This window comes from Trifolium pratense, linkage group LG1 (assembly GCF_020283565.1).
Source record: "Trifolium pratense cultivar HEN17-A07 linkage group LG1, ARS_RC_1.1, whole genome shotgun sequence".
NCBI classification, from domain to species: domain Eukaryota; kingdom Viridiplantae; phylum Streptophyta; class Magnoliopsida; order Fabales; family Fabaceae; genus Trifolium; species Trifolium pratense.
The window spans coordinates 17,632,942-17,645,576 of NC_060059.1; the positions used below are offsets into that span (position 1 = coordinate 17,632,942).

The following is a 12,635-nucleotide window of genomic DNA, read 5'->3' on the forward strand; positions in this document are numbered from 1 at the left end:
CGGTAGTAAATATAAATCATATCTAAATTATAAAAAAATTGCACATAAATTATAAATGTTTCCGGTATTTCTTTAGTAATATTAATTAATATAGTACAAACTCACATAATGATGTTGGCTAGAGACTTTGAAGTGTGCCCATCTCAAAGGGCTCAGGTTTGATTCCCCTCGGAGAAAAAAAAAAAAACTCTAATTTTAAATTGACCCCCACAAGTGAACGGTAGAATTGATCCCCTTAAATAGTCGATCATTGGACGGGATACTACATTTTCAAAATAGGAAAAAAAATTAATATGGTACAATCATATTTTATTTTACCATAAAGGATTATATATATGTATATATATATATATACAACAACAACAAATAAATTCATTCATTTTATTTCCTTACTATAATAATTTTTGTTTAAAATAAAAACATATTTTAAAAAAAAGCACAAAAAATTAAACTTGTATTTTGTTAAAAAAATTCCTGCAACCAAAAATAATTAATTTATTCAAGTTTTCAAATTATTGGAAAACAAATTTGTGATAATAACAATTTGAATTATTTCTTTTTTAAGTATGCAAATTAAACGCAATGTTATGTTTGACTTTTTTTAGTGAAAGTCATACGTATGGAGCATTGAAACTTAAAATTCTTTTCTTTCTTTACCGGGTAACCGATTGCACAGGTTGACAGAAAATATTTTGTTTTTAACGTGTTGTGAACATTGTTGTCTTCTACTGCCTTTCCTCTGTGTTATATTTTGCTGCGGGATGGATCTATTCATTAAATTCAATATTCAATCTATTAAAGGAAGCCAATAATTTCGGATCAAAAAATGGAATTCAATAATTTCATGGAATCAATTTAATGTTATTTATGTATGAGAAAAATAAAAATTCATTCAATTATAAAAAAATTAACAAAGAAAACATTTAATATTATATATTTTTATAATTAAATTCGTTTATTTATTTAATTTTATTTAACATTACTTTGTTACATATATTGCACGAAAATTCATATAAAATATTTAAAATTTATTTATTTTTATAAATTAGTTTGAATTCATATAAAATATAATTTGTTTCAATTCAATATATATTTTTTACTTTGTTACATCCTGTATGAGAATTCCTATAAAATATTTTAAATTTTATTTCGCTTATTTATTTCAATTCATTAAAAAAAAAACAAATTCATTTTATAACATGAAAATTCATATAAAATATTTTATAGTTTATTATATATACACAACACATTTTCATGACAACATCGTTTTATAATTTTTCTTATGATATATATGTATGAGACTCTTAAAGAAAAATCATAATAAATAAAAAGATGAAAGTTAATTATACTAAAGCAATAACATAATGGACAAAACTTAGGTACAGTACCCTAAGTCCTGTTCTTACTGTTTCCAATCAGATATTTACACGTGTATTTATTTATTTTTAATTCTGCAGCCAACAGAACGCAACCGAACACACTCTTCTTCTCCCTCACGACTGTAAGTTCAGTTTTCTCCCTCACCAGAGTGCCACCGTTTCTCGCCGTCGTGACTGTAAGTTCTGTTTCCATCCCACAACTAACAAGTCAATTCAATCCATTAAAAGAACATTGTCATCTGTCATGTTTCCCAGATCCAAAAATTAACAACAATATATTTGCCAAAAACAGATTTTCACAACTAACTGTAACTACAATTAATCCTTCCAAAACCACAATAGTCTCGTTCTCAGGTTGATTTATTTGGCAATGGCATAGCCCAAAAAGAGAGGTATATATACAATTCATATGTAATTTGTAAATAGGAAAAGAAAATCAGGAACAAAATAGTCTCAATCCCTTGCTTCCATTAATACGTTGGTGTTGCAGGTTGTAGCAAGAGATGATTCGGTGCCATTGGTGGCCGTTTTCATCTCGTGAGATTAATGGAAGAAGAAGAGATCTAATGGGAGATTAGATATTGGTTATGATGTTTTGCAAAAAAAAAAAAAAAATACACGTGTAAATATCTGATTGAGAACAGTAAGAACAGGACTTAGGGAACTGTACCTAAGTTTTGTCCTAACATAATCTTTCAAACCAAAGCAACACATTGCTTAAGCTGTAAAATAATATTTACGGTAGAAATATTACATCTTTTCTATATATAAAAAAAATACACAATACACCTTTAAAATTAATTTACATTCATACTTGTGAGAAAGATTAACAATCACTTAAAACTCATATATTATGATTAACAATCACTTAACCCTAGTTCACATATCACTTATATTCTTCTTTTGGGTTCCACATCTGCAAAAAGTGAAAAGAATGATGAATATATAGATTAAGAAGAATATCGATAATAGAAAAATTGAAAATAGAAAAATTGAAAATAATACAAAGAAAATAGCTAAAGAGAAAAGAGATGGAAAATGTGTGATTTGAATGTTCAACCAAAGACCATTTATATAGGGAAAAACATGGGTATATAAGTAACTTTATCCATAATATGTAATTAAACCGATTAATAACAAATATATTGATTCCTTTTTTGGTGAATGTCATCTTATGATTTTTTGTAGAAAATTTAATATTTAACACACAAACATTAGAAAGAAGCAAAAAATCTCATGAAAATTAAATGCTTATAATGCAATACTAAAATTAACTTTGAAAAAATTATTATAATTTTTAAATAATTTCGTGATTATTACTTTTAATTATAAAAATAATTTAACAAATAATTTATTTATATAAAATATATAAACCGACTACAATTTTTAGAATATGTTTTTAATTTTTTTCTTTATTTTTTCAATATCAATCACTTGAAATTAAATGTTTCCTTTTAAATTACCCTAATAAAAATAAATCAACATATAATATTATATTTTAGGAATGTTCTATGCACATGATTTATACTACCTTTTATATATTGAATAAATCTGTGATACGAAATTTGAATTTGAATCAAGACACAAACAATGACTTTATTATAAGCAAAATTTGACAACAATGAAAATTTTAATTTAGGTAGTAAAATTATAACAACTTTCTAAGCAAGCCAAAAAAAGCCAAAAATCTCGAAATATTGAAGTCAATTTAATGCTATTAATGTACAAATTATTTTCAAATAATAATTTTGATTTAAAAATTATTTTCTTTTGAAATAATAATAAAATAATAATTTAAATATGAAAATTAGTATTTAAATTCGTTTTTTATTAGAAAAAAAAATCATGAAAAAAAAATTTGTGAATAAATTTTTTTCTTCCATAATCTTTCATAAATATGTACTTTATTTGAAATATAAATATATATTATTAATTTAAACTTGGTTATATTTTTATAATATTTAAACAAATTTGGTTAATTATTACTTAAATTTATTAAAAAAATAAATTGACTTTGAATATCGATTATTCACGAAATTTAATATATAATATTTTATAATATAATTTATTTATTTATGTGTTATATATTTGTGATTTATTTATTATATTTCATTTATATTATACTAATTATAATTATAATTGTATGTTTGGAATTTTATTATTTGAATTTGAAATATTTCCTTTTTAAAGTATGCTTTTAATATGGTTGTGTGAGGATGAATGTGAGCAAAGCATTTGAAAATGAACAATAAATGAGAGCTTAGAAAATAAGCCTCAAATGTATAGTATTAAGATTAAGATTGTAGAGTTTCGTTGTAATTTGACTTAGTGGCCTTATAAAAAAATGACTTAACAAAAATGAATATTTTAATAAACACTATATTTTCAACCGAATTGACTTATTTCACTCCATATTTATTACTAATATATTAAAATTGATTACAGTTTCCTAATTTATCCTTATTACTTTTAACCACGTTGCAAGTTTTATATCATTCATTGTAATTTCACAAAAAAAAATCTTAAAAAAATATTGAAAGATGATAAGCTTAAAAATATGAACAAAACAGAACAATCTATACATAAAAATAGAAATAAAAACAATAAAAAATTTATAGAAAGTTTAGTCAATAATAAAAAATTATAGAAAAAATAAGAAGAAACAACATAAAAATAGAAATATAGAAAAAAATTACTCTATAAAAAAAGCATAAACAATATTTTTGATAAAAAAAGAAAAAAAAACATAAACAATTTTTTTTAATAAACGAAACATAAACAATATTACTACAAAGTTTACTACTCCAATTAATAATAATATAATAAGTTAATTAGTATCAAATTTACTAAATTACCCTAAATATTCCTAATAAAATTTCTAATTTTGATTAAAAATATACACGAGACCATTTTTTGTCACTGAAACATAAAATATTGAATAAATAAATTTACAAGAAATAATTAAAACAATAATTCCACTTATATTTTAACAATATTATATAACAATTTTTTAAATATTTAATTTTAAATAAATTTTCTACATTAATATAGTGACAAACTCAAATATCAAATAAAAGTCAATGAATCCGTTCGAATGCACGAGCCTTTAAACTAGTATAAATGTAAAAACAGAACAAGAAAAAAATTTAAAGCCATTTTATAAAAAAAAAAAAAAAAATCATAACGCCAAATTTGAAAATAGTAGCAATAATAATGATTGGGCCCATGTGGACTAAATAGAAGTGTCTATATATACGTTCTCTTGTTTCATTCTATCCTTCATAACCTCTCTTTTCTTTCCCGTGTCCAAGGGACCATAGAACAACGACCAGTGAGAGAGAGATTTTTGGTTTTGAGTAAATTAATAGATATATGACTATGGAAGAGGGTAGAGAAGTGAAAGAGGAATACACACAAGATGGAACTGTGAATCTTAAAGGGAAACCTGTCCTTAGATCCAAAACTGGTGGATGGAAAGCTTGCTCTTTTATTGTTGGTAAATTAAAATCTCTCAATCTTTTTTTATTTTATTTTTAGGAATTTGTTTACATTTACACACTCAATATAAAAATTATTAAGGTTATTCTCTTAAACGTGGAACGATTATAATGATGGGTACTTCAACTTGTATATATCAGTTTTACTAACTCTGAAATTCAAAGAGAAAGAGAGATGAGCAAACATTGTTTTTCCTAGCCCTCCTTTGATTCTAGCCTTGTTTGGGAGGGAACTAAAGAGTATCTCGGATTCTTTTTTTTTTTTTGTGGGTTTGGAAAATGCGAATCTTAAAATTTATTAAGTGAATATTCTAGTATCCTATTACATTATTGGATATCCGATTTTCCTAACTATAAGTTTGGAAAATGGGAATCTTAGAATTTATTAAATGAATATTCTGGTATCTAATTACATTATTGGATATCGGATATTCTAGACAAAAAATTGAATGTCATGTAATATATGGTCTATAGTTTAATGACTATGTTCTATATTTTGAAATATATTTGATACTTTAGAAAATTGAAAAACCGACCGATAAATGATATTTCAATCGCATTTAATTTTCTTCTTTTGACCAAAAAAATAAAAATAAATGTGATAATATAACTTCTCTCCTCTCTAAAATCCTTTATCCAAAGATAATATAACTCGAGGTGATTTTAACGGTACCAAAAAAGACAAATACTCACATGGAGTGAGAAGACAATGAATTTTATGTAATTTTAACAATCCTTGAGTTTGAACCCAATGAATGCATGGGTCATGTTTTTTTTTTTAAGAAAAACATATTTCTTTGTTTTGTTGTGTTTCACCACTTGAGCAACAATTAGTTTATTGCCACTAAAAGATAAATTTGGATTCAAGTGGTTAATAAGCTCTTCTCAGGACGAATCGTAATTTCCGATGGGAACAATTCTCGATGAAATTTTACTAACTTTGCGACCGAACTATGGATTACTGGACCCCTTTCCATGAGAATCCGAGAGTTAATAGCAAAAAATAAAATAAAATTGGGTAATGAAATGGATTAATAAGTAGTTTTTCTAACAAAATATTTTTTAAGTATATTCCAAATATTGCCCTTTAAAATATATTACTAATGTAGTAATGTTTAAGGTTTGTTATTAAAATTTTGACATCCTTATAAATTACTATTGAGCATTGAAATGTTTGTTGGTGAAATATATGAATGCAGTATATGAAGTATTTGAAAGAATGGCTTATTATGGAATATCATCAAATTTGATTCTCTACTTGACCAAGAAACTTCACCAAGGCACAGTGACTGCTTCTAACAATGTTACCAATTGGGTTGGGACCATTTGGATCACACCTATATTAGGTGCTTACGTTGCTGATGCTCATCTTGGTCGTTTTTGGACTTTTCTCATTGCATCCACCATTTATCTCTCGGTAAGCAAATCTTATACAGTAGTACTAGTAGTATATTAACTTTCTTAAATTATAACCAAAAAAATTTCACACTTCAATAATTTATTTTTAATATTTTTTAATGTACAATCATCATTCAAAAACTTGTTATCATTACTTAATTCAGTTAGGCTTCTCATTATTATTATTATTATTAAAAAAATTAATAACATGTCACAAATAATTTATTTCAATCACAATATAAGGACATCTAAATGTCTATAGAACATTGGGTTTAAGGTTTATAATTTTATTTTAACCTCGTCCTATCCAATAGAATCCATGTTTGTCTCCTCTCCTACTGCATGGTGGGAATTTAAAATGTACCCTCATGGGCCCATAGCTTTTGTCCTCATTTACCTCCCAATTCCCACATGATAGATTTTTTTTAATAATAAAATTGCAATGATATATATAGATGAAAATAGCTAAATACTTAATAGAAATACATATAAAACTTTAAGTCGATAATATAGTATTCAAAAACAAAAGTCTAAATCTTAATAATCAGATTAAATTCTTTTACATAGGATCAAAAATTAAAAATAATTTGAGATCCACATTCTTTGATGGTATCCAACTTTGAAAAAAAGACATTTGCATATGATCGCACAAAAAATCGACTTTATGTGGTCTTCGAGATGAACGATTCTGCCACATACTGACAAGAAATTTGCGAGGTTGAGAAAAAATTGACCTTATAGCGATAACCTCCATAAGGTCCTTACTTGAACTATAGTTTACATGCCTCTGAATTTGTATATCATTGTTTGAACCTATAACAAGTCAAATATGATCATCTGCCACTCCAATCAAATAAAACACCGCACTGCGATGAGACAACAAAAAAATGTCGCACAAGACGACGAACAAATCAAACAACGCTAGGCGACAAAAACAGAAAAATAATAACTCAAATATACTTGAATAACACTTATTTAAATAAATGATGAAAAAAAACCCGATGAAAATGGATAATTTCAAAAAAAAAATGACCCAAAATCACACCTCTCTCCAATGGATGAATGATAAAAAAAAGATAGAGAGAGAAAAATTAAGGCTCTTAGGGAGAAAGGAAGATGATTATTTGTGAATCTCCCACACCATAGATTTTTTTTTTTTTTTTTTCCACACGATAGACTTTACTTGTAGAGTATTATAGAAAAATATTTATATGATTATAAATATTTTATCTTATCATATGTGTGTGATTAAATCAAATGATCATATTTTTGTGATCACTCAAAACTTCCTCCATTATCATACGAATAGAGTACAGTGTTACTTGGACCAACTTGATTAGTTTACTCCACAGTCCACACAAATATGAATATTCCGTCATGACATGAAACAACCAATTGACTAAGTTGCTATATTTAGTCAACATTTTGGACGGAAGATTTCTAACTTTTTTGACCAATTGCATGTGCTAGCTGGGATAGGGATCTATCGGTGAACCAATAATACAGTACAATTATTTATTTATTTTTTATACATACTAGTAGTATATATATATACTATATACTATAGTGATAGGACCAATAATACATTAATTCACGCATTTGGTTGGTCATTCATACGAGTTTAACAAAAGAATCTTGAATCACAAACCATTCATCCAAAACTTATCCTTGACTTTTTAAGACGAATGGATGAATGATATAGGTCTCACAAAAGTTGTACTAATATTAAATCATTTTATTTTAATAAACCAAGGGAGATTATAAATAATATAAAATTTCGAATAAAATTTAATCTCATTATCCCAATTTTTTTTTTTGACAAACCTCATTATCCCAATTATAAAGTGAAGAATAAAAACTTAAAAGTAATGCACATTTTTCCCCTAAAAAAAGGCAAATGCAAATTATTAAGTCGATGATATAATTAATTTGTTTGTTAAAGATGATACTTTGTTTGTTAGCAGCTTAGATCTAGTAGACACACGGGTCTCCTCAATAATACTCTTTTGGTGTCAAAATCTATACCACTCGGCTACTCATCCTACGACTAAATTATCATCTAATAATATAATATATATTTTTGAAAATATATAAACACCCCAAAAGATTAAAATGGACCACTTATAAAAAAAATTTGATCTTCTGTGTAGGGATTAAAATCTACTATCGACACATGGTACAGATATTTGTGGATAAAAAAAAAAAAATAGTTTACAATGAGTTGAAAATCGAACACAGGACCAATAACGTACTACCCAAACTTCTCACCATTAGATTAAACCTAATGATATTGATAAAATAAATATTCTAAATATCCATTAGTTACAGATATGGACACGAAGATAATGATATACACAACAGTTAAAATATTGGTAAAATTATCAAAATGTTTTTACTTAAACCCTATAATAATTTACTAATTTATGTTTATTGTTTAATTAATTTTTTTTTTATTGATCAAATAGTTTTCTTTTTGACAAAGATCTACACAGCCGTTAAAATATTAGTAAAATTATCAAAATGTTTTTACTTAAACCCTATAACAATTTACTAATTTATGTTTATTGTTTAATTAATAATTTTTTTATTGATAAGTAGTTTAATAAATAGACTCTCACACTATAAAAGTGAAGAAATAAGAAGTTCAGCTTCTACGATAATATATTTGGTAATACCAACTAAGCTTATGAGACGTTGGCTAAATAATCTTGTCAAATTAAAAGTGAAATGTATTAATATTAATATTTTTATGTATATATTATTACTTTTTTTTTGTTAAAAGAGGAGCAAGAGATTTACATAATTTAATTATTTTTCTTTTACATAAATGTATTTTTGAAAATAAAATTGATTATCTGTACATATATATCATTTTTATCCACTATCTGTGTCCGTAAATATCCATTGTCATCCACACTTTTGTCATGCTAATTTTTCTTGAAGGTGAGTACATACATCTATAATGAAATTTCATAGAGAACATGTTTGATTTGAATAATAATTTTCTAAGTATTAGAAATTAGACCCATGACAGTGTTGTATAAAGAAAAAGACATTAAGGTAGTAGGAAAGTGTCCCAGTCACAGTGAGTTTAATTCAAATTTCAAAACATGCAGTATTCTTTTCATATTAATTAATAAAGATTTTAATTTTAGATTCAATAGTGGACTGGACCATGGTTTAGCAAAGTACTGTATTTATGTGTTATAGTCAACATAATGACTATTGGCGTGCAATATTTTTGTACATATACATGTGCAGCAAATTTTAAGTCATAAACACCACTAAACTATAAGTTCAAGATAAGGACATTGTGTAATTGTGGGGCTAGTGGGTTAGATTAAGGCATTATAAGGACAATTAACAAATAATATAGAAAAATCTTATGCTAGATAGCAGTGACAAAATTGTCTAATAGCTAGTGTTTGCATGCTTAACGTTTTAGATAAGTTTTAAATGAAAAAGATGGATATAATAATAATAATAATACTAATAGGGATGTGTGTTCTTGAGATCAAAGTCAATTATTTCATACTCGACTCAAAATAAGTGACACAATTAAACTATAGGCATGTAATCTATTTTGATCATATTTTTTATATTAATATATAAATATAAATATTAGCATATAGTTTGATTTGTGTCGATAAATATTTTTAAAATATCAATTTATTTATAATCTTTAATAATATATAACTAAAATGTATTAATGATTAAAATTATGATTAAAAGTATTAATGACTAAAAAGTAATAATATATAACTATAGGGACACAATTTTTTGGACAAGAAATTTATTAATTTTTAATTGGAGTAATAATTTGATTGTTTTGATCTGTTTTGGAACATGCAGGGTATGTCTCTGCTTACACTAGCAGTGTCACTTCCAACCTTAAAGCCACCACAATGCTTAGATATAGATGTAACAAAATGCAAAAAAGCCTCCACATTACAACTAGCTGTGTTCTATGGTGCACTTTACATTCTAGCAATAGGAACAGGTGGAACAAAACCCAACATTTCCACCATTGGTGCTGACCAATTTGATGATTTTCATCCTAAAGAAAAATCACACAAACTCTCATTTTTCAATTGGTGGATGTTTAGCATCTTCTTTGGAACACTTTTTGCAAACACTGTTCTTGTTTATGTTCAAGATAGTGTTGGATGGACTCTTGGATATGCTTTGCCAACATTAGGACTTGCAATATCAATTATGATATTCTTGTCAGGAACACCATTTTATAGACATAAATTGCCTGCAGGAAGTACTTTTACCAGAATGGCTAGGGTTATTGTGGCTGCTTTGAGAAAATGGAAAGTGAATGTTCCTCATGATACTAAAGAACTATATGAACTTGATATGGAAGAGTATGCTAAGAAAGGGAGTAACACTTATAGAATTGATTCCACTCCAACATTGAGGTATATATATATATATATATATATATTCAAATATATCTTACATCGATTAACTGTAGTTTTGACACTTCAGATCGAATACGTGTTAGAATGACACGACATTGACACTGGCACATGCATATTTCTGGTGTCAACGTGTTAGTGTCGTGTGCCCATGTCATTGTTTCATCTGTATTCGATGAGTGTAGTTTTACTTTGAGGAATGATATTTTGCAGCCAATTTTAGACAACTTTTTAAGTGTTTAATGCATCTCAAATATGTCGAAACTCATTAGCTACCATTGTAACTTCATTAACAACAAATTTAGACGTGATTAACAACAATTTTCAAGTGTTCAAATCTACATGTGGTTGAACACTTGAAAATTATGGTTAACCGTGTCCACATTTCATCGATTGGACATAGTAAATCCACTTATTTAAACTGCGTTAACAGTTTAATATGTTAATGTGAAAATTGTCAAATTTTAGTTGTTCAAATAACATAGCTGTTTTATTTTTACCATATACTAATTTATCATATAGGTTCCTAGACAAGGCATGTGTGAAAACAGGCTCTACAAGTCCATGGATGTTATGCACAGTTACACATGTAGAAGAGACAAAACAAATGCTAAGGATGATTCCAATCTTAGTTGCTACATTTGTTCCAAGTACAATGATGGCTCAAATAAATACCCTTTTTGTAAAACAAGGAACAACACTTGATAGACACTTTGGAAGCTTCAAAATTCCACCAGCAAGTTTAGGTGCATTTGTCACATTGTCCTTACTTGTATGTGTTGTGCTCTATGACCGTTTCTTTGTCAAAATCATGCAGAAGTTAACTAAGAATCCAAGAGGCATAACACTTCTTCAAAGAATGGGAATTGGTCTTGTTATTCACACAATCATTATGGTTATTGCATCTTTCACAGAAAGATATAGGCTTAGTGTTGCAAAAGAACATGGTTTAGTTGAAAGTGGAGGAGAAGTTCCTCTAAGTATATTCATTTTGCTTCCTCAGTTTATACTCATGGGAACAGCTGATGCATTTTTAGAGGTGGCGAAAATCGAGTTTTTCTATGATCAAGCACCAGAAAGTATGAAGAGTATTGGAACTTCATATTCCTCAACTACTTTAGGAATTGGAAATTTCATCAGTACATTCCTTTTATCGACGGTATCGCATATAACTAAGGAACATGGTCATAAAGGGTGGATTTTGAACAATCTGAATGACTCTCATCTTGATTACTACTACGCGTTTTTCGCAGGGTTGAACTTGTTGAACCTAGTCTTTTTCGCGATTGTTACAAGGTTTTATGTATATAGGGTTGAAGTTTCGGATTCCATACAAGTGCTTGCAGATGAATTGAAGGAAAAGAAAATGGTTAATCATGTGAACCTTATAGAATAAATGATTGGATTTCTATAGAAAGAATGTATATGATCCAATAATGTCTGTATTTTGTGTGTGCAGTCATATTTAGAAGAGAATCAAATTAAGCTAGTTATTGGAATCCATTCCATTGTGTGATAATTTATCAAGTGCAGCCATATTGTTATAGTTTCTGAATTTTGAGAATTCACATAGCAGGCTTGCTTATAATCATGAATTTAGTTTTTTTATTTTTATTTTCATACATGATTTTTTTTTTTTTTTTTTTTTTTTTACCGAAGTAAGAGCATAATGGTATCAGGATGACTAGAAAACATCCCAACTAAGTTGGCACCCCTCGTAGCCTTCCATCCTTTACCAAGTGCTCTTATAGAAATAAAAGGTCAAAAATATCGATGAATATGGCTAATTTTGGCATGAAGGATATTATATGGTGTAACCACCTAATCATTGTTAACTTTGTTCCTAAATCTATTATTGCTTCTTGAACAATTTCATTTAGTGATTAATTGGCAACTAATTTGAACTATGAAGGCACCCTTTTTCATCAGATTTTATA

At 27.0% G+C, this 12,635-nt stretch overlaps 1 protein-coding gene across 1 annotated transcript; it reads left to right on the plus strand.

The window, feature by feature from the left end:
• Positions 1–4,655: 4,655 nt before the first annotated feature.
• LOC123902408 (protein NRT1/ PTR FAMILY 5.2-like) lies at positions 4,656–12,312 on the plus strand. The gene is made up of 4 exons (XM_045952129.1): positions 4,656–4,875; positions 6,076–6,293; positions 10,127–10,698; positions 11,221–12,312. The coding sequence occupies exons 1-4, from the start codon at positions 4,752–4,754 to the stop codon at positions 12,092–12,094; spliced, it is 1,788 nt and encodes a 595-aa protein (XP_045808085.1). The 5' UTR covers positions 4,656–4,751; the 3' UTR covers positions 12,095–12,312.
• Positions 12,313–12,635: the final 323 nt, after the last annotated feature.